Source organism: Nicotiana sylvestris, chromosome 1 (assembly GCF_000393655.2).
Source record: "Nicotiana sylvestris chromosome 1, ASM39365v2, whole genome shotgun sequence".
NCBI lineage: Eukaryota > Viridiplantae > Streptophyta > Magnoliopsida > Solanales > Solanaceae > Nicotiana > Nicotiana sylvestris.
Window position 1 is genome coordinate 38,459,710 of NC_091057.1, and position 23,069 is coordinate 38,482,778.

Sequence of the window (23,069 nt, forward strand, 5' to 3'; positions counted from 1 at the left end):
TCACACTCCAGGACACTGAGATTTTATATGGCATGTCCGCTGATGGCTTGTCAATTTTACTGCCTGCGACCATGAGATATTATTCGTGGCAGGCATATTGGGATATGCTGCCCATGCTCACGGGCTTCATGCCGGAGGACGAGGCGGTAACGTTTGGGTCCAGTCGTATACAGTTGGTCCCCATTAGAGACCACCTGGTGCAGATCCACCATACTATCACCGATGAGTCAGCGAAGGTGGATGTACAGCGATATACGAGGCTGTTGTTGCTCCTTCTATTTGGAGGGGTCTTGTTCCCGAACACTTCGGGGAACCTAGTGAGCCTCCGTTTTCTGCATCATATTGCCCAGTTCGAGGATACAACCATCTACAGCTGGGGTGGTGTTGTCATCTCATATCTGTACAGGCAGATGTGTCGGGCTTTCATCGGCACACAGAGAGACATTGGTGGCTTTCTGCCGCTTCTACAAATGACAACATATTCAAATAATATGTCCATTAGTTACAATTCTACCTAGTTATAGTTAATCTTATACTTTACGTCAACTTTGTATGTTAGGTTTAGGTCTGGGAGCGATTTCTGCAGTATCAGCCACCTCTACCACAGCTACTGGCTAATGTAGAAATTCCGCAACTCCCTCTAGCCTTTAGGTGGGTTATGCGTCGTACTCTTGCACGAGAGTATGATGTCCATCATAATCTCTCCCTCTACAGAGATGTGTTGGATCTGCTGGAGGACGCACAGGTGAATATCTAACTAAACTTACTTGTTATAGATTAACTTAGTGTTGTGCATACTGACGGTTTGTGTTCTTATTTGATAGTTCATCTGGACGTTGTACAGCGATAAGGTGATAGGTACCTTGCCAGCAAATTGCACGTTTGGCCAACATATTTTGAGGGCTTCTGTCCCGCTCATATGCCTCGATATTGTCGAGCACCATGCCTCCGAGCAGGTATTTCGTCAGTTTCGCCTGCCGCAATCTATACCGACTCTGCCTGCATGGCATGCTTTACATTATGAGAGGGATGATCGATCCAGGGCGGACGACACATTTATGGCACGGCTTAACAAGCAGCTGGGTACTTGGGACAGGCGAGGGGACTTGACCCCACCTCCGCAGCACTTTCCTATTCAACGTTATATGGCATGGTACCGTACTATTTCCCGACTTTTTATCAGGAACTCAGTTCATCAGGCACACGGTCGGTATGTCCCATACTCCGAGAGACATGAGGCCCTGGTATGTTTTCTGTTATTATTAGTTATATACCTGTAATTTAGTGCCAAATATGTAGTTTATATTTTTTACTTTGTGCAGGCGATTGGATTGCATACCGTCTATCATATGGGGCAGCAGATGCAGAGTTATTTCCATGATCCTGTGGCCATGCAGGAGTATAGTCGTCGATTCATGGATGTGGCTGCCCAGACACTGCAGCGAGCCCGATCGGATCAGCATTTGGCATACGAGGCTGATTATATGGACCCAGCGCAGTACCATCGAGGTCGTGGTATCCCACGAGCTGGTGGTGGTCGACGAGCTGGTGGTGGCCGACGAGCTGGTGGTGCCGGACGACGTGGTCGTGGGCGGAGAGGAGGTGGTCCCCAACAAGGGGGCGTTGAGGCTTCTGCTGATGATGTTGCTGCTGATATGGCAGGTGGCATGCATGAGACATACATGCCATCTTACAGCCTTGGAATTTATCACACTCTAGTGCCATCGCAGGTGACCCCATCGGATCAATTATTGATCACGGGCTCGGATATTCAAGGAGTGGATTGGGGTAGATACTTCCCAGGCCCGTCTACCACTGTTGAGGATCGACCGACCCGAGATTTTTATAGTGGGCGCCGACTGAGTTATGGCTCCACATCACATGCGCAGGTATGAGTTTATTAGTATTGAATTTGAATTTGTTTTAACTGTAACTTATTTATTTTCTTTAACTTTATTAATTTCCTTTTTAAGGCTTCATGCGATGCAGCGGCAGATGACTACATTCAGGATCTAGAGACGATGATGGTAAGACAATATAAATTGTTGTGAATTGTTATGTAGTTTTCTATACTAAGTTTCATATTATTATGTAACCTTCTACTGGAGCTGACAGCACCACCGATACATATCATCCTGTGCCGCATCCGGCTATAAGGAGACGACTTGATGATGATGATCCTGATAGCGTACCCGGGCGGGAGGGGATGCGCCTCAGGCCAGCGGCTGCATTGAGACATACCGGATGCGGGACACATTGACATGGTGTAAATAATATTTTTGTATACATTAACAACAATATTTAATTGAATATGCGCATTACTTTTTTTAGTTCTCCATTCGTTTGATAGTTTAATAAAATAAAATTTAGTACAACACAAGCACTTAAACTTAACTTCCACTTCAATTTAAATAAAATTTAGTACAACACAAACACTTAAACTTAACTTCTACTTCAATTAAAATAAAATTTAGTACAACAAACAAGGAAAAAATTACTACAGCACAAACACAATCACAAACACAAACATAGCAGGCCAACATAATAAAAATACATGAAATATGAAAAATACACTAAACACATACATGCCAATGTTTAGCCCCGGTTGCTATTTATTCTCCGCTCCAACCACTTAAATCGTTCTTCCAGTTGTTCTTTTTCTTCTTCTACCTCTTTCAGTTTCGCCTTCACCTCCGCAAGTTCCAGTTTATATTTTTTTTTACGTTCCTTTTGTGCTTCACAATTCCATTGCATTTTCCATTTTTCTTCTCTCACCTCCTTCAGGTTCGCCCTCAAGTCTTCACTAATTCTATTGCTTTCTTTTTCATATTCCCGTTGTCTTAAACACATATTATGAAGAAACTACAGTTGTTCTCTGTAACATTCTTGATAACATGGTTCATCAACCCATTCCTGAAAATCACAAATAGGCTCGCCGGGAACCTTGTAAAACTGGTTCATACAGTGCCAGTAGTGGCGTCCAACTTCACCACCGTCCCAACAATTTTTCATCAATCATGCTTTTCCACAGTTGCACTTTGGTGGACGAAGAGGTTGAGCCATTTCTGTAATATTTGTTTTTAGTAAAAAAAAACCTTACTTTTAATAAAATATTTGCTTTTAGTAAATTTTGAGCACACAAAATAACTACAATGAGCCCGTTATTTATAGGCGAGACAACACACACATAACGTACTATCTAATGGTGCTATACTTTGCGTGTTAAATATCATGATGTTGACAAGACAATTTTATGACAGCTGGTCAGTTTTTTAAGTTCGACAAGACAACACACACATAACGTACTATCTAATGGCGCTATATTTTGCGTGTTAAATATCATGGTGTTGACAAGACAACTTTATGTCAGTTGGTCAGCTTTTTCAGTTCAACAAGATAACACACACATAACGTACTATCTAATGGCGTTATATTTTGCGTGTTAAATATCATGATGTTGACAAGACAACTTTATGTTAGCTGGTCAGCTTTTTCAGTCCAACAAGACAACACACACATAACGTACTATCTAATGGCGCTATACTTTACGTGTTAAATATCATGATGTTGACAAGACAACTTTATGTCAGCTGATCAACTTTTTCAGTTCGACATGACAACACACACATAACGTATTATCTAATGGTGCTATACTTTGCGTGTTAAATATCATGATGTTGACAAGACAACTTTATGTCAGCTGGTCAGCTTTTTCAGTTCGACAAGACAACACACACATAATAAATATACAGATAATTTTATTAAATTATTATTTAAATAGGTAAAATGGGAAAGTACAAATCATAGTTAACAAGCATAATTTTATTTCATAAATCTTGCAACATAGACATAACAACTAATTATTACAACATCAACTCATGGGTAGTTAGGTACACTAGAAGAACACCCACCACGAGCTTGATTAGTTTTGCCACCCAAACCAGCTGAAGGACATTTACGACGGTCGTGTCCTGTTTGCGAGCATATACCACATTTGCTCGCATAAACGGTGTCATTAACATCCATTTGGTTCCGTATACGCGTTCTCTTCTGCACCTGTCTTTTACGCAAATAGGACTTGTTACACACCATTTTAAATGGTTCCGGAGGCCAATAATGCTCAGCACCCACTGGCTGCAACTGACCACTATATGTGTTTAGGTACTTGGAAACACTATATTGTTGATCAACATAGCTGGTCTCCGCATAACCAACACGTTGAAAACACTTGATGGCATGTGAGCAATTCATGCGGCAGATGGACCATTTTCCACAGGAGCATAACCTTGCTAATTCATTTAGGGTATGTACATTATTACCCCGATTATTATGGATAGCGGTGCGAACTTCAAAAACACCTCTTTCGTTATCATACTGCAAAAATGAATGTTAATGTGCTCGCCGTCTGTATTTCTCAAATCTCTGCATTGGCACTGGCATAAATTCAACACCCCTCTCCATCAATTCCGTTGCAACTGCAGACCGTTCAACAAACCTCTCCGCCATCTGCTTGAACGACATCCGCACCATGGCTGTGATGTGCAATCATCTTACCGACTTCAATAACCCGTTGAAGGACTCTGACACGTTTGTAGTAAGAATTCCCCATCGTCTGCCACCATCCGCATGCAACGTCCACTTTTCAGGGTCATGTCGCATTAACCAATGATAGGTTGCCTCGTCTTCTTGCCTGATAGAATCCATATGCCTCCGGAATTTATGTTGTTGGTGGTTTGTTGTTGCCACCCACATCAAATCATGTAGATCCTTATTGGGATGTGCCTTCTGGAAATTGGCCTTAAAGTGCCTCACACAGTAACGGTGGTATGCATAAGGTTCCTTGCCATGCAGGCAAGTTCTCTACAGAACTTAATATACCACCGTGCCAATCAAATATTAGACAAATACCTGAACGCTGTTTGACAACATGCTCTTTCAGGTGGTTCAAAAATAGCGTCCACGTCTCCGTGCTTTCATTGCCATAAACAGCAAAAGCTAGAGGAAATATCTGTCCATTAGCATCCACTGTCACGGTTATCAATATCTTGATATCGTACTTTCCATAGACATGAGTTCCGTCTATGGATATTACGGGCCGACAATGCGAAAAACCATCAATTGCTGGCTTAAACGCCCAGAATACGTAATTGAATATGTATTCTGGTGTTCCCGAACTCTGCTCAAGCTTCCATTCAACAACTGTCTCGGGGTTAAAGTGCTGCAGTGCGGAAATGTACTTTGGTAGAGATGCAAATGACTTATCCCAATTACCGTACACAATTTCAAATGCTCGTTTGCGCCCGAGAAATGCCTTTCTTTTCGCAATGGTATGGCCATATTCCTGGTGGACTGATGTAATGCACTCTTTGATTGTATACTTTATGGACACTTTGAGGTGCAGAATAAGTACAAGAGAAATCAAGTCAATATCCAAGTTGAAGTGATTCCCGTTGAATGTGTCCATTTCGCATGTGTGGGTGGGAATGTATTTACCCACTTTCCACATACCTGTCTTCTTCTTGGTCGCACGCAACATCCAATTACATGGCCAAAACCACCTGCGGCAAACAACCTTGTATACCATCGGACTTGACTCCCATACCTGCATCTCACAACACTCTTTTACGTTGTTTATTTTACAAGCCCTGATTAAGCGCGCTTTATCGGGAAAAAGCATCCCCTTTGCAAGTACCGTTGGTCTAGACTCATCCCACATTGTTGTTCAGATTTCATCAAAATCCCTTGTGAGAGCATCCACATCCGGCACGGTTGGCAAGTTATCAATGTAAGGAATCTCCCTTGAATGAAACGACACTTCGGACTAGTACACTCTTCGTCTAGGGGGGTCTCTCTTCAAATCAGGTCCTTCCTCCTCATCTTGCTCATCATCATCCTCACGAAAAAAGGGTGTCTCGTCTCTGGATTCATCGGCATTGTTATCGTAATTACTGTTCTGTTCCTCACTCTGTGCATCTGTCAGATCTCGATGTAATACATCGTTTTCGGTCAATTAAGTGAGTACGGGTGGTTCAACTTGCTTGTTTTCACTGCACAACCAACAAAAATATAAGCTACTGAATTAATAAATGCTTTCCATATGGCTATATCACTTCACTTACAAGTCGTACTATGATGAAATTCCATGATGGACGTTTTCAATTAGGTGATGACTACTGGATTGGCCACTTGTAAAATTCATATTCGGCCGGTACCCCCTATTAAATATATGAGCTTTAATACAAATTCAATACGCCAAAAATATACATAATTAACACAAATAAAAATTGAAGTTTACCACTCGTCTTGTGAATTATAGAAAGCAGGGTATAAATTATTTTCTCGCTGCTCATTCTCCGGCGGTGATAAGTTTAAATCAAGGAAAACTCTTTCATCCGGAACCTGTCCGGCAAAAACTGCTCCAGAATAATCACCCGATGACTGGGGGTTATCTCTACTACGCACAACCTCGTTTTTTGGAACGGCTTCAACCTTCACGTACATCTCCAACATTGTGATTACAAGAAATTCCCGGCATTCATCCGGAATCCTCAGAAAATCACTCAAAGTTTCATCATCGTCGATGTTAAACTCCGAGTAAAAAGCAACCCCTTGCGGAGTGACGGAATACGAATATCTTCCAGTTACTTTAAGTATCACTGAACGTTTCCTCACACTCATTTTTTGCATAACAACGATATCAATTTATCGTACTCTATTTTAAGTGGCAATTTAACATGACACTGAGCAGGTAAACTGTAGCCCACGGAGTTATTCTCCATCACAACCTCACCCCCCCCCCCCAATATAATGAAACTCTTATTCTACGTTCTTCAGACATAATGAAAAAATGTTGGAGAATTTAACAACAATAAACGTTTCAACAAGAGTTAAAAAAAATTTAAATGAATTTCTATACAATCCTAACCTCTTTATATAGGAAATGGCTAGCTGAGAATTTTTTTTTTATATATAGCGCCCAAAAAGTTGGCACTATATGCTTTTGAATTATTGAAGTCAGGAATTGTTGGTGGGGCCAGGAAAAAGGAGTATAGCGTCATAATACCTGGCGCTATATATAAAATGTATGTATAGCGCCAGGTATTGTGGCGTTATACCTAGGCGTGTCAGATTTTACAGTATAGCGCCACAATACCTGGCGCTATACATTAACGGTGCCGTTATTATTAATGTATAGCGCTAGGTATTGTGGCGCTATATATAAAAATGTAACTTTTTTCCCATCTATTTATGTATTTTGAGTCCAAAAGAACCACAATTGGTTCCGGACTCTACTTTTCAGTATTTGAGAATTTTCTATGATTGATTGCTTTGGGTTTCAGTACTCAAATTTGACCATATTGTTGTCCAAATTAGGAAAGGGAATCATTTTCATAATTAAGAATAAGCCCCATATTTCATGTAAATGGAGGATACTTTTCCCCAAGTACGTAACAAACTAGGAAAACAAAAATGTAATTACCAAATATACTTATTCCATATGTTTTTGTGTTATCGCTTGAAAATCATTAAATTAGGGCGTGTGCTATTGCTTGAAAATTATTAAATTTGGGTGTATTGTTAACGAATGGAAGTCATTTTGTATGAAATGTTCTTCCGGAAACTATTTTCTACTGTTTGGTTTGGTTGGTGAGTAAAACAAAAAAGTTCAGAAAAATATATATTATCAAAGATGAATGATAATATTAATAAATAGCAACTCGAATAGTGTTTTGTGTTAGAAAAACCAAAGATAGAGAAAAAAACTACAGAGAGAATGAATGATAACTCATTGCATTAATTCAAAATAGAAAAATACATTACTATTTATAAGGAACTAAAGGACATTCTACAATTAAATCTACACTAGACGGAAAGTAAAATATTTCGTAATATCTGTAAATACACTTTAACATTTTGCTAAACTTTAGAGTTTTAAAAGATTAATAATACTTCCTCCTGTCCAGAACAAGTGACCAATTTACTTTGGGTACAACCATTAAGGAAATACTAAATTTAGACGAAAATAATTAGTGTGACTAAACTACCCTTCATTAAATGTTGCACCATAGTTATAGTAGCACTTATTTCTCTTCTCAAATGTGAGGAGTAAATGATTTTTTAGGGATACTTACATAAAGATAACTTTGAAAAAACAAATTGAATATTTTCTTGATTATATAAATGGACACTTATTTTGGACCAAAATAAAAAAGTAAATTGATCACTTATTATGGAGCGGAGGGAGTAATATCTAAGTGATGGTTGGAATAGGCGATATGAATTAAAAGTAGAAATAGTTATAAGAAAAAAAAATACTAATTTATGTGCATACGAAATAAAAGTTAAGACAGTCGTAAAAATGATTTATGTTCACACGTGAGGAAAATAATTTCTTCCCTTTTCATGGAAAATGTTTTCATCTTGAAAAATGATTTTCAACATACCAAACACAGCCTTAAAAAAAGGGGAAGCTAGTTGGGAACGCTTTGCTCCTCACTGTCTGTCCCCTCCTGTTTGATTTTCTTTCCCACTAATAATCCACAAAGTTGATAAAGGTTGTTGTGATTCTTAGGAGTTAATTAGTAAATCAAGAAAAGAGGAATTTGGAGGATTAAAAGAAAAAGAGAAGTTATTATAGAATTATTATTGAACTACCTATATCAAGAACAAAAGATGAATAATCACTACTGAACTATGCACTTTGTTTTATTATACTCATTTTAAAATCCAACTTTATTCATGTAGTAGAAAGTGGTCCAATTAGTTTCTTGTAGGTCCCAAATATTTGTTTGAAAGCTGCAAATGAACCTTAAAACCTGGAGGAATAAGTTGACTTTAGTGGCTGCACAAAAGCTTAAAAGCGCTCAAAAGCCAAACTTGCATATATTGGCTTCTTTTGTTTCCCTGCATACAAGTTGTCACACACATATCTACCTACCTTCTTCTCCTCTTTATACAGAAAAGGGCAGCCCGGTGCACTTAGCTTCCGCTATACGGGGTTCAAGGAAGGGTCGAACCACAAGGATTTATTATATGCAGCCTTACCCTGCATTTCTACAAGATGTAGTTTCCACGGCTCGAACTCGGTGACCTCTTGGTCACATGACAGCAACTTTACCAATTACGCCAACGCTCCCCTTCAGAAAATTCCAAAAAAAAAAAAAAGTAAAATCCAAACAAAGGATTATTAAACTGAAAGAAATTAAAACTAACACTAATATGACAAACTTCAATGCAAATGTAGTTTTGGTGAATCACTTAAACTCCACTTTTGGCATTTGATGATGATGAATAAAGCAATGAGGAAGCAGAGAAGCTTGTGTTATTGCTCTTGGGATACAAACTTCTTGCTTTCTCTCCTGATGAAGATGTTGCTAAGACACCCTTTGAGTTCTTATTTTCTTGTGTATCAGTTGCTGGAGAGCCCTTTAGTAAAACATCAACCTTTGCATAATCTTCCCTTTCATGTTTTATTTCCTTTAGCATTGCTGCTACATCTTTCATTGTAGGCCTTTCATCAGGAGAGGAATTTACACACAATAGGGCTACTCCTAATGCTTGTAACATTTCCTCAATCTCTGATTCTGGTCTCGAGTGTAGACTTGGATCGAGGACCTCGATTCCTCCCCTTTTCAGTCTTACCCAATCCACTAGATGGACTCCGTCTGGAATTGTTGGATCGATTGGCTGCTTCCCTGTCAAGACTTCTAACATAACCACTCCATAGCTGTAGACGTCACTCTTCTCAGTGATCTTCATCATATAGCCATATTCTATAAAGAAAACGAACAACATTAGTATACTTAGGTCAGAGATCATCAAGAATTACTGTTGTTCTTCTCAGAAAGTTAATAAATGCAATGTGCAATCAATGCTTATATAATTAAGCGAGAAGTTTATTAGGAGCACGTATTGAACTCAGAATACTAGAAATAATGAAAACGATGACTTGAATTGTAATTTGACATGAAATAAGGAAATCTTTACCGGGAGCAATGTAGCCATAAGAACCAGCAATTGTATTGGAGGACCGGCCAAAATCACCATCATCGACGAGTTTTGCAAGGCCGAAGTCTGCAATGTAAGGCTCAAACTCAAGACCAATGAGAATGTTGTTGGCCTTGATGTCTCTGTGGAAAATTGGAGGGACACAGTCATGGTGCAAGTAGGCGAGCCCTTGTGCTGCTCCGAGCAATATTTGGTATCTTAATTCCCACTCCAAAGAGTTACCGCTCCTCTCATGGAGAAGACTTCCTAAGCTCCCATTTGGCATGTAATCATACATGAGCAATCTTGTACTTCTGTTCCAACAACAACCTAGGAATCGGACAATGTTCTTGTGCCGAATTGAACCAAGCGTCTTAACTTCAGCAGAGAAGGAATCCCGTACTCCACACTTTTCATCATTGCATCCATTAGTTGAAGCCATGGTTGTTGGCCAAAGCTTCTTCACGGCAATAACCTCACCATTGTTCATATCTGCGCGATAGACAACCCCAGAGCACCCTTTTCCAATGACATTAGTATCCACGAGGCACCTCAGTATTTCTTCTACCGAAAAATTGAGCTTCTGGAATGGAGTAAATTGCCAAGCCCAAGAATCTCCCATCTCGGAATCATAATCCCTTCTCATCGTCCTTCGTGCTCGAATGATAGCAATAGTTCCCATGATCACCATTGCTATTGTCATGGTTACTAGCAATGCAATGGCTAATTTGAGCTTCTTTGACCTTCCCTCATCATTTCCATTTTTAGCTACTCCCACACCATTGATATTGCTAAGATAACACGACGGCCTGCCAAATGAACATAGCCCTTCATTTCCATCAAGGTCTGATGCTGGTAACTGTCGAAAGAGCTTATTGTCCGGAAGATATCCAGTGAAGTTGTTGTATGATACATTTAACGAGACTAGATTATCGAGCCTAGCTAGTGGATTCAAGTTCCCTTCAAGCTTGTTGTGCGAAAGATCAAGTATTGACAGCTTGCTTAGTGCAGAAATTTCAGCAGGAATTGGGCCCGTCAGTCCATTGTAACTAAGGTTGAGAGCAATTTCAAGAGACTCAATCTTTCCTAGCTGCATTGGTATGCTGCCCGAGAGCTCATTGCTGCTAAGATCAAGCAGTTGGAGACTCGAACATAGGCCGATAGATGGAGGTATCGATCCTGAGAACGAGTTCTTGCTGAGAATCAGCTTGTTCAAGGACACAAGACGGCCAAAACTAGCCGGAACAGGCCCTCCAAATCTGTTATTCGAAACGTCCAAGACTTGAATCCCCGATAGAGAAGACAGAGTATTAGGCAGGGGACCTTCCAGTATATTGTTATTAAGGTCTACCATTTGCAACTCAGTGCAACTTCCTATCTCATCAGGAACCGATCCAGAAAGTCGATTTCCGGATAAATCAAGAAAATTTAAGCTCTTAAGACCCCCAATTTCTTTAGGAATTCCACCAGCAATCCGATTGTTTCCAAGCCTTAACCTCACTAATGAGCTACAGTTTCCGATTTCTTGAGGTATCGAACCCGAAATATCGTTAGAAATCAAGAGCAGCTTAGTAAGATTTTTCAATTGGAACAAGCCAGGAGGAATGTTACCAGTAAGTGAGTTATGTGACAAGTCCAATGCCTGAAGGTTACTACAACTAGCCAAAGTTAAAGGCACACTACCTTCAAGTTGATTATCCCAAGCAAAAAACACAATAAGATTAGTCAAATTCCCTAACTCAGAAGGAATCAACCCTGAAATCTGATTTGTGTCAAGCTGCAATTGCACAAGACTTGTGGCATGTGAAAGAACAGCAGGTATTGAACCAGAAATATTGTTGTTACTAAGCATAAGTTCTTGTAACTCAACAAGACTACCAAAAGATAATGGTATACTCCCAGATAAATAGTTCAAAGACAAATCAATCATACTCAACTTAGTACAATTCCCAATCTCAAGTGGAATAACACCAACAAGATTATTCTGCCAAAGGAACAATTTTTCTAAGTTTTTAAGGTTCCCTAACTCAGATGGGACTGAACCAGAAAGACTATTTTCATATAAATACAAATTAACAAGCTCAGAACAATTACCTAAATCAGGAGGTATTTCACCAGACAACATAGTAGTGTAAATAGACAGAGTCTCAAGTTTCTTGAGCTTACCTAATGAAACAGGCAAAGAACCAGATATTCTTGTATCTGCTAAACCTAAAACTGTCAAATTCCCACATTCACTTAACTCATTTGGGATTTTTCCAGTAATATCTTTATTCCCTCCTGCCCTTAAAACTTCAAGATTTAACAACAATCCTAGTTCACTTGGTAAAGTTCCACTAAGGCTGTTATCAAAAAGGAGAAGATTTTTTAGGTTTTTGCAATTGGAAAGCTCAACTGGGATTTTTCCAGTGAGTTGATTTGAGTTCAAGATTAAATCTTGAAGGTTTATAAGGTATCCAATACTTGAAGGGATGGACCCCACAAGATCATTTGAGCTTAAATCAATGGTTACAAGTGAAGAACAGTCACCAATTTCAAAGGGTATGGTACCAGTGATATTAGCATCAGAAATGACAAGTTTTTGAAGGTATTTATATGAAGAAAGATTTGTAGGCAAAGGAAGCTCAAGATGTATAGACTGAATAATGATTTCTGTTATAAAACCTTGGGAGTTGCATGTTATGAAAGACCATTTGCATGGATTATTATCGAGAATAGTCCAACTTGAAAATGGTGCAGAAGAGGAAGAAGAAGAAGAAGAAGAAGAAGAAGAAGAAGAAGAAGAAGTGAAGAGGGTGGCAAAGAAAAGAATGAAAGAAAGAGAAAGAAATATGAAAGAAGAAGAAGAGTTGGGATTGAAAGAAGATTGTCTTCTCGAGCTTGGCATAGAGATAGACATTTTGCCTCAATTTCCAAAATTTTCTTCTCGGGTTTGCAATTGCATATCAAAACAACTATAAACTCTTTTCTTGGGTTTTGCTTTGTTTTCTCTCCTCTCCTCTATCTCTGTGTTGGAGCTTACTACACACACTCTCTCTCTCTTTATTTTCTTGGTTTCAACTCAAACTCAAGTTAAGTTTAAAAACTTGAAGAGTTGTTTTTTTTTTCTTCTTTTTTTATTGTTGATGGTTGCAGAATAAAACCATTAACATAATATTAAGGAAAAGAGAGGATTAAACAAAGAGGAAAATGGTTAACAAATCAACCAAGCAAGGAATACCTTGAGATTGGCACCTCCTTCTGCACCTCCCACCATCTTCCCCTAGGATCCCTACAATTCCCACCACCCTTAATCAAAATTAATTTTTTTTTTCTTTCTTTTTTTAATCAGATTTTTGCACTTGTAATAGTGCTTTGTTTAATGTTTGGTTTTGGTTTTGGAAAAAGGACAAGTCAATTTACCTATAGTTTGAATATTCACTGAGGTAATAGGAGTAGGTGTTTGTCTGGAATATAAATGATCTCGAATGTTAAGCCTAGTCTAAAATCCATATTTGCTTATCGTCAAGATTGACCGTTTGGGTTAAAATCCTTCTTTTCTATATATGTACGTGTGTCTTTTACATAAATACAGCGGATTTACATGTATCCGGTACCGTAATATATATATATATATATGTGAGTAAACATATGAATACACGCAAATAAATACATATTTATATATTAATTACCTTCGTTTCAATTTAGATGAGATAGTTTGACTTGGCAAGGAGTTAAAGAAAAAAAAGACTTTTAAAATTTATGGTTTTAAAAGATTAAGGAGTAAAAACTTTGTGGGGTCATAACATTTGTGTGGCTACAAAAGCTTCTCATTTGGGGTAAAATCGGTAAAATGAAGAGTTTAAGTTGAATTATTTTCAAATTTAGAAATGTGTCATTTATTTTGGAACAGACTAAAAAGGAAATTACCTCATATAATTTGTAACGAAAGGAGTAATAAAAAGGGATAAAGTTGTTGCTATGGATCATGAGGTCACATGTTCAAGTCATAAAAATAACTTCTTGTAGATATAAAAGATAAGACTGTGTACAATAAATTTTTGTAATTCGACCTTGTGCATGCCCAAAATTTAGTGTATCGAGCTGCCATTTACCCATATTACTAGTAAAAAGAAAGGAGGTACATGGATGGGGTCACGAGCAGAGGGGAAGAGACAACAGCTGGAGTTTGATAAGTAAACACAAGAGAGTGCAGTAATGACTTAATCTGAGAGAGAGAAGTTAGCGCCAAACCCAAGTCAGTGTTTGTGTTAGTATTCCCCACAAATTAATTTTTAAATTTATTTATGGCTGAGTTGAAGACCGTGGACTCTTTTGCTTCTTGATTTTGTCCTTAATTATTTATGGCTAGAATTTCAGATATCAGTTATACGTTTTAATTGGCTTTTCTTAGGTTCCCAATTATCTCTTGCCATGTCAAGATGGGATTTGGTCTCTTTTACCTTGAAAGGAAGTGTTCAATATAAAGAGGAAAATTGCATTAAATAATTTGCTACAACTTTTTCACAAAATCGGCGCACAAACTAAAAACACCTGTTTTACTTTGAAGAATAATTGATATGTGTGTTTTACTCACTCTTTGCCTTTCAATAAATAAATATCATTGATTTTTTATTTATAATTTGATACTTATTAAATTTAATTGTATTTTCTCTCTCTTTATTTAAGTAATAACATTATTGGATCGAATATCTTAAAATAGAAGCAATGGGTGGAAATATATTAGGGTCTCTCATCCTCTGACGTACTACACATTCAATAGCCCTAACATGGCTTCCCAACAATTTTAAGAATTATTTCTCCCAAATTTCAGAATAAAGAAAAAATTTAGTTTGGGATTATTATTTACCAAACATAAAAGTATTTTCCAAATGGTCTTTGCTAAAATACTTTTTATCTTTTCTATCTTCTTTAGATAAATATAATCCCTCCACATAATCTAATATCTCAGAGTCATAGTATGAAAAAACTCCAATAGGAAACGATTGTATTCTTTAGTGATCATATACGATACAAATTTAAATTAGTCGGATCTTCGTACTAATATATTAGTGAACCACACTCTTTCTATTGTTTTAATTCTATGTCAAGCTAGAAATATTTTCTTTTTCGTATTTTCCCTTAGTTTAACGAGCTGAGAATAAATCATATAACATGATAACCAAACAAGTAAGGTCACATGTAAGGTCATGCGTACAGGCGTGCCATCTTTGGATAACATTCATTATTTTCTCAACTTATTACATCAACTATATAATTAATTAAATATTTAAGTATTTTTATTAACTGTTACCTGTATTCGAGTTACTATTAAAACATAACAGACGTGTATAGGGGCGGATACACCTTGTCCCAAATTGTGTCACTAAATATGGCTTCGTTGAATTTTTTTACTTCATATTAAAATGTATTTATAGATAATAAGTAAAATAAAAATATTAAATATAAATATACAAAATTACACAATTTACCATTATAAGGATCTATTTAATTTTTATTTTAATAAATATTATTTTCACTTATAAATAATTCTGTGTATATCACCGCAGGCACATGCATACAAGTATGTAAGTGTTGGGTTTTTGTTTTGTCCCTCGTTGGTAGAAGGAAAGAAAATCTTTGTGTATCAGTGTATATATAGAGATTTTAGCTCTTAAAGAGCTAAGAAGAAGGCAAGCCTCGCACTGTCGTCATCGTCGTCGCTCGCTCGGCTCGGCTTCGGCTTCAGTCAAAGATTGATTGATTAATCTTTTTGGACAAAATTCTTTTCAAATATTTAATTAATTAATTAACAAAATTCAATCCGGAATAACCCATGACCCGCGACCCGGTCCATCCGACCCGTTTTCTTTCCCAGATTATTTTAAATCCATTTTAATTTTTCCGCAATATTTCCAACAGATATGGCTGTTCTGAAACAGTGTCAAACTTGTTCCAACAGTTATGTCTGTTCTGAAAGGTTGCAAACCTTTTCAGAAACAATACCAAATTGGCTATAAATATTCCTTCAAATCCCAGAATATTTACTTACAAAATTCTTATTATCTTCTTCTTCTTCGGCACAAAAAAAAATTCCAGTGTGTTTTACAGCTTTCGAGTGGTTTGATGTTCATCTGCGTTTTTGGTACCTATACCCTGGTAAGTTAAATCGTTCTATCCTGGGAGAATATATTCCAGAACCTCGGGTACTTGAGGGGAATAATTTCCTTAGGGACACACTGTGTATTCAGTGGGCTCGATTTGTTCCTATACAATTTTTTAGAATTTCTTTTGAAGTTACCATACTGTTTTCAGAATTTATTTCTACTAATAATTGAACTCTTCTGTTGTTGACAGTGAGAAATGGCAATTGATAACGAAAATTCTTCTGTGACTGTTGCTGCAACGACGATAGCCTCGTCAAGCCGCTCTGTTGTTCCTCCGGCCGAGAAATCGGGGTAATGTTCTGGATCCGACTTCAAAGGATGGCAGCAAAAGGTGTTCTTCTCGCTTACCACACTTGGTATGCAGAAATTCACTAGTGAAGAGCCTCTTGTATCTGTTGCATACATGCCGGACAATGAAAAGTTCATGATTGTTGAGGCGTGGAAGCAAACAAATTTTCTTTGCAAAAGCTATATCTTAAGCGCTTTAGAGGATTACTTGTACAATATGTACAGTGCGATAAATACTTCAAAAGAATTATGGGACGCACTTGAGAAGAAGTACAAGGCGGAAGATGCATGCTTGAAGAAGTTCGTGTTTGCCAAGTTTCTAGACTATAAAATTATAGACAACAAAACTGTGGGAACTCAAGTTCAGGAGCTTCAACTTATTTTTCACGACCTTATTTTTGAAGGTATGTTCGTGAATGAAGCATTTCAAGTGGCTGCAATGATTGAAAAATTGCCTCTTTCGTGGAGAGATTTCAAGAACTATCTTAAGCACAATCGCAAAGAAACAAAGTTGGAAGATCTTGTGATACGTCTAAAGATTGAGGAAGACAACAAAATAACCGAGAAGAAGTCTCGTGGAAATTCAACGATCATGGGAGCTAATATCATTGAGGAGATTGCTCCAAAAAGTAAGAAGAGGAAGAAGTTTTCTGAATAGACTAAGGAGTAGAACAAAAAGAAATTCAAGGGCAACTGCTACAACTGTGAAAAAGTTGGTCATAAAAGCCCTGATTGTCATCTCCTGAAAAAGGATAAGAAGAAGGGACAAGCCAACATAGTGGAGAAGAATGATGACATTAATGATCTCTGTGCAATGCTTTCGGAATGCAACCTAGTTGGAAATCCGAATGAGTGGTAGATTGACTCTGGAGCTACTCGACATGTTTGTGCTGTCAAAGAAGTATTTGCGACTTACTCTACTGCTGGTCCCGAAGAAGAGATTTCCATGGGAAATAATGCAACAGCCAAGATTGAAGGTTATGGGAAGATATTCCTGAAGATGACTTCCGGCAAGGTGTTAACGCTCAACAACGTTCTTCATGTTCCTGCTATTAGGAAGAATTTAGTTTCTACTTCTTTACTTGTAAAGAATAGATTCAAATGTGTATTTGTTTCTGATAAAGTTGTTGTAAGCAAGAATGAAATGTATGTTGAAAAAGGCTACCTCACGGAGAGCCTTTTCAAACTCAATGTAATGGTTGTTGACAATATGAATAAAATTTTAGCTTCTTCTTATTTATTGGAGTCAAATGATTTATGGCATATTCGTTTAGGACATATTAATTATAAAACCTTGTGGAAGTTAATTAATTTAGAAGTATTGCCTAAATTCGAGTGTAATAAATCGAAATGTCAAATATGTGTTGAATCTAAGTTTATAAAACATCCTTATAAGTCTGTTGAAAGGAATTCAAATCATTTAGACTTAATTCATACTGACATTTGCGATATGAAGTCGACACCACCTCGATGTGGAAAAAAGTATTTTATTACTTTTATTGACGATTGCACTCGATATTGTTATGTTTATTTGCTTAATAGTAAGGATGAAGCAATTGAAGCATTTAAGCAATACAAGAATGAAGTAGAGAATCATTGAATAAAAAGATTAAAATGATTAGAAGTGATAGAGGTGGAGAATATGAATCTCCATTTGCAGAAATATGTTTGGAATATGGAATTATCCATCAAACTACTGCACCTTACACACGTCAATCCAACGGAATTGCGGAAATAAAAAATCGGACATTAAAAGAAATGATGAATTCTTTATTAATAAGTTCCAGATTACCGCAGAGTTTGGTGGGGGAAGCTATCCTTACAGCTAACCGAATACTCAACAGAGTACCCCACAACAAAACGCAATCTATTCCATATGAAAAATGGAATGAAAAAAAAAATCCAACTTGAAATATTTCAAAGTGTGGGGGTGTCTAGCAAAGGTACAAGTTCCTTTACCTAAAAGGGGTAAAATCGGACAGAAAATAGTAGATTGTGTTTTCATTGGATATGCTACAAACAGTAAAACATGTCGAATTTTGGTTCATAAATCCGATAATCCCGAGATTCATGTTAATATGGTAATGGAATCGGATAATGCTGAATTCTTTAAAAGCATCTATCCATATAAAACTGAATGTGAGTTGTTAAGTGAAAGACTTAAACGACCTCAGGAAGAACCAAATTAAAATACTCCAAGTAGAGAAGATCCAAGGTGTAGCAAACGTCAAAGAAAACTACTTCCTTTGGACCAGATTTTGTGACATTCTTGCTTGAAAATGATCCTCAAACTTTTAAAGCAACTATGTCGTCTTCTGATTCGGCGTTTTGGAAAGAGAAAGTCAATAGTGAGATTCAATCAATTTTGGATAACCATACATGGGAATTGGTTGATCTTTCTCCAGGAAATAAGCCTTTAGGTTCGAAATAGATCTTTAAACAAAAAATTAAAGCTGATGGCATTATTGGCAAATATAAGGCAAGACTTGTTGTCAAAGGTTATAGATAAAAGGAAGGCCTTGATTACTTTGACACTTACTCGCCAGTAACAAGGATAACATCTATTAGGGTGTTAGTGGCACTAACGGTCGTGTATGGTCTTGAAATCCATCAAATGGATGTTAAAACAGCTTTCTTAAATGGAGAAATGGAGGAAGAAATTTACACGGAACAACCTGAGGGTTTTGTGGTTCCTGGTAAAGAAAAGAAAGTGTGCAAACTTGTTAAGTCGCTTTATGGACTTAAACAAGCACCCAAACAATGGCATGCAAAATTTGACCAAACAATGTTGGAAAATGGATTTAAAATCAACGAGTATGACAAATGTGTTTATATTAAAAATACTCCAGGTCATGAAGTCGTTATTTGTTTATATGTTAATGACATGTTGATAATGAGCAAAAGTATGACAGATATAAATGCTACAAAATGCATGTTAGCTAGCAAATTCGACATGAAAGACTTAGGAGTTGCCGATGTGATCTTAGGAATCAGAATTCACAAGACTCCACAAGGTCTAGCATTATCACAGTCTTACTACATTGAAAAGGTACTTGACAAGTTCAAGTATTTGGATTTCAAAATTGCCAAGACTCCAATTGACGTGAGTTATGCACTTCAAAAGAATGAAGATAAAAGTGACTCACAACTGGATTATGCAAGAGTATTGGAAAGTTTGATGTATATCATGAATTGTACGCGATCAGATATAGCATGTGCTATTAGCAAACTGAGTCGGTTTACAAGTAATCCCAATCAAATACATTGGATGGCAATGAAACAAGTTTTGGGATATCTGAAACATACCCAAAATTATGCTTTACATTATAACAAATATTCTTTTGTGATCGAGGGATATAGTGATGCAAATTGGATCACTGGATCATCTGAAGTTAAATCCACCAGTGGATATGTTTTCACAATTGGGGGTGGAGCAGTGTCTTGAAAATCATCCAAACAAACGTGCATTGCCCCTTCTACAATGGAATCGGAATTCATAGCTTTAGATAAGGTCGGTGAAGAAGCTGAATGGCTCCGGAATTTCTTGGAAGATATTTCATTTTGGCCCAAACTTTTGGCACCTATTTGTATACACTGTGATAGTCAAGCGGCAATAGGTAGGGCATGGAGCATTATGTATAACGGAAAATCTCGTCATATTAGATGGAGACGCACTACTATTAGACAACTAATCTCTAGTGGTGTTATCACAATTGACTACATAAAGTCAAGAGATAATGTGTCGTATCTACTTACAAAAGGCCTATCTAGAGAGGCAGTTGAAAGATCATCAAAGGGAATGGGGTTAAAGGCCTAGGACAAGTCATCATGGCAGTAACTCTACCTAGCAGACAGGAAATCCCAAGAGCTAAGTTCAAAGAGATCAAACAAAGTTATGAATGACGGTTCAACATTGTCAACTAACTCAACCCATTCTCGTGATGAAGACAATGTTAAAAAACGAGGTAAAGCATTAAGGCTTTTTGATGAGTCAATAAAGCTTAAAGTTTTTTAATGATTTTCTAAGTCTGGCAAGATATGACCAGATAGTGTGTCTTTAGGATTACACGTTTAGGAATCACCTATGTGAGTGTGAAGTGTAAGCCGCTTCAAGGAGAATGAAAGTAAAGGCCCATTCTCTAAGCACTCATGAAACCAGGCGGTGTTAATGGCTAAAACAAACACAACCATGAGAACCATAGATGGTTAAAGATTGATTGTGTGACTTATGTTGTCAAGGTATACAACAAAGCTCGACGGTTCAAAGATATCAAATCTACCGATTGACCGAGTATATCCGATATAAGTTCACTACGGAAAGTTCAAAGGGAAACTTACTTATCCAGATGCAATTAATTCTTGCATATAAAACACACACACGTCTGTGCATTCCTTTAAGTTTATAGCCATTTCTCATTCATGTGGGGGATTGCTGGATTTTTTTTATTATTTGTTATTTATAACAAAAGAGTTGTGAATGGAAAATGGTGGAAAAAGAAATGGAGGGAAGTGAAATTTTGAATTAGTTCACTTTACTTATGCACTTTATCCCTCATTGGTAGAAGGAAAGAAAATTTGTGTGTATATATAGAGAAGATCATCTTTTAGCTCTTAAAGAGCTAAGAAGAAGGCAAGCCTCGCGCCGTCGTCGTTGTCGCTCTCTCAGCTCGACTTCGGCTTCGGTCCCGGTTCGGTCCGGCCCATTTTCTTTCCCAGATTATTTTAAATCCGTTTTAATTTTCCCGTAATATTTCCAACAACGATGGTTGTTCTGAAACAGTGTCAAACTTGTTCTAACAGCTATGACTGTTCTGAAAGATTGTAAACCTTTTCAGAAACAGTACCAAATTGACTATAAATATTCCCTCAAATCCCAGAATATTTACTTACGAAATTTTCTAATTATCTTCTTCTTCTTCTTCTTCTGCACACAAAAAAAATTCCAGTGTGTTTTACAGCTTTCGAGTGGTTCGCTGTTCATTTGCGTTTTTGGTACCGATACACTAGTGAGTTAAATCGTTCTATCCTGAAAGGATATATTAAAGAACCTCGGATACTTGAGGGGAATAATTTTCTTAAAGACACACTGTGTATTCAGTGGACTCGATTTGTTCCTATACTATTTTTCAGAATTTCTTTTGAATTTACCATACTATTTTCGAAACTTATTTCTACTTTCTGTTTTTATTTTTTCAGAAGGTTTATTATTTTATTAATTTTAAAGCAGATTGAATAACAGTTGGTGTAGTACGTTGTGGGGGGTAATTACTAGTGCTAAGTATTTTTTTTACCATACCTAATGTTAGAAGCATCTATCGGTATTAGCAAAACTGGCTTCAAGATCCAATGAAAATTTGTGCTTTTATTATGCTTCTTGCCATAACTAATTTAAAAATTATGTCTAATTAATATTTTGGCTGCAGTAAGACTTTAAAGGGAAAGGGGAATCCGTCTTTGTTTATTTACTTTTTTTATGGTTAAAAGTCTGCAGTGGCATCTCAATAAACTACTATAGAGTAAAAAATCTACATCATGGGAGTCACAAGGATGGAATATTTAATAAATTCCATTTCTTTAACTTATAATTGAATCTTTGACACAAAAACTATTACACCTTCTCATCTTTCTTTTTACCATTCTCCACTAGTTTCATTTGTATTTTGTTTTTCTGTGGCTTAACAATGTGGATTCTGGTTTATTGTAACAGGATGGTACAGTCATTCTTTTTTTATATTTTTTCTTGAATATATTAGAGAGAGAGAAAAGGAATATAAAAATGGAGTAGGTTTCAAATTTGACCTTATTAGTTTAACAAAAAACTCAATGGCGAAGTACATGAACGACCCTCTGAACTGCAAAAATATTTCATTTGTAATTCAGAAATAGTCAGAGTTACAAGTGCTAATTGAAAAATAGTCACAGTTTTAAAAGTAATCGAAATTTAGCCACTTTTCATGTAAAGATAAATCTGAACGAAAATACTGTTCAAAATCCGGAAAATACTCCAACATAATATACTGAAGTTCGAATTTTTTACATGTGAATTTCCAACATAATATACTGGAGTTCGAATTTTTTACATGTGAACTTCCAGCATAATATACTGGAGTTCCAACATAATATACTAGAGTTCTAGCATAATATGCTGGAAGTTCTAACATAATATGCTAAAATTCATACACATGTGCTCCAATCTCCAGTATATTATGTTGAAAACTTTCCGTGTGCTGGAGTTCCAGCATAAAGTTCATATACATGTGCTCCAATCTCCACTATATTATGCTGAAACTTTCCGTGTGCTGGAATTCCAGCATAATATGCTGGAAGTTCATACACGGGTATATCAATCTCCAGTATATTATGCTGGAACTTTCCATGTTACAACAAAATAGTGGCTAGTTTTTTTATGACTTTGCAAATGCTGGCTATTTTTCAATTACCAGTCCAAAAATTGACTAGCTCATGCTATTTTACCCGAAGATGCGTCTATTTAACTTGCCTTGGTAATAATAGATCGCATGTCTCCCACCCGAACTTGAGCGCATAATCGCTGGAAAAATGGATGAAAATAGCACTGGCTATCTAGTTTTCGGACTGGTAATTGAAAAATAGCCAGCGTTTGCAAAGTCATTAAACATAGCCACTATT

The 23,069-nt window shown here is 37.0% G+C and overlaps 3 protein-coding genes across 3 annotated transcripts; 1 reads left to right on the forward strand and 2 right to left on the reverse strand.

Annotated features, from left to right (window-relative positions):
- Positions 1–3,015: 3,015 nt before the first annotated feature.
- Positions 3,016–5,464, reverse strand: LOC138868932 (uncharacterized). Its single transcript, XM_070146514.1, has 3 exons — positions 5,176–5,464; positions 4,909–5,079; positions 3,016–3,065 (listed from the first exon to the last, which is right to left on the reverse strand). The coding sequence occupies exons 1-3, from the start codon at positions 5,462–5,464 to the stop codon at positions 3,016–3,018; spliced, it is 510 nt and encodes a 169-aa protein (XP_070002615.1).
- A 3,339-nt stretch (positions 5,465–8,803) lies between these two features.
- LOC104215211 (LRR receptor-like serine/threonine-protein kinase RGI1) lies at positions 8,804–13,099 on the reverse strand. The gene is made up of 2 exons (XM_009764964.2): positions 9,988–13,099; positions 8,804–9,773 (listed from the first exon to the last, which is right to left on the reverse strand). Exons 1-2 carry the CDS (start codon positions 12,884–12,886, stop codon positions 9,259–9,261), a joined length of 3,414 nt encoding a protein of 1,137 aa, XP_009763266.1. The 5' UTR covers positions 12,887–13,099; the 3' UTR covers positions 8,804–9,258.
- A 3,230-nt stretch (positions 13,100–16,329) lies between these two features.
- LOC104215212 (uncharacterized) lies at positions 16,330–17,079 on the forward strand. Its single transcript, XM_070146521.1, has 2 exons — positions 16,330–16,398; positions 16,498–17,079. The coding sequence occupies exons 1-2, from the start codon at positions 16,330–16,332 to the stop codon at positions 17,077–17,079; spliced, it is 651 nt and encodes a 216-aa protein (XP_070002622.1).
- The last annotated feature ends 5,990 nt before the right edge of the window (positions 17,080–23,069 follow it).

What these genes read in the sequence shown, in the direction of transcription:
- LOC138868932 (XM_070146514.1), bottom strand. Translation starts at nt 5,464, where the DNA reads ATGGACACATTCAACGGGAATCACTTCAACTTGGATATTGACTTGATT. An exon ending in TGAATGGAAGCTTGAGCAGA is followed by an intron (nt 5,080 to 5,175) that starts GTTCGGGAACAC and finishes TAATATCCATAG; the next exon opens with ACGGAACTCATGTCTATGGA. An exon ending in TGTTGTCAAACAGCGTTCAG is followed by an intron (nt 3,066 to 4,908) that starts GTATTTGTCTAA and finishes CAAATATTACAG; the next exon opens with AAATGGCTCAACCTCTTCGT.
- LOC104215211 (XM_009764964.2), bottom strand. Translation starts at nt 12,886, where the DNA reads ATGTCTATCTCTATGCCAAGCTCGAGAAGACAATCTTCTTTCAATCCC. An exon ending in TTATGGCTACATTGCTCCCG is followed by an intron (nt 9,774 to 9,987) that starts GTAAAGATTTCC and finishes TTTTCTTTATAG; the next exon opens with AATATGGCTATATGATGAAG.
- LOC104215212 (XM_070146521.1), top strand. Translation starts at nt 16,330, where the DNA reads ATGGCAATTGATAACGAAAATTCTTCTGTGACTGTTGCTGCAACGACG. An exon ending in TAGCCTCGTCAAGCCGCTCT is followed by an intron (nt 16,399 to 16,497) that starts GTTGTTCCTCCG and finishes CTTGGTATGCAG; the next exon opens with AAATTCACTAGTGAAGAGCC.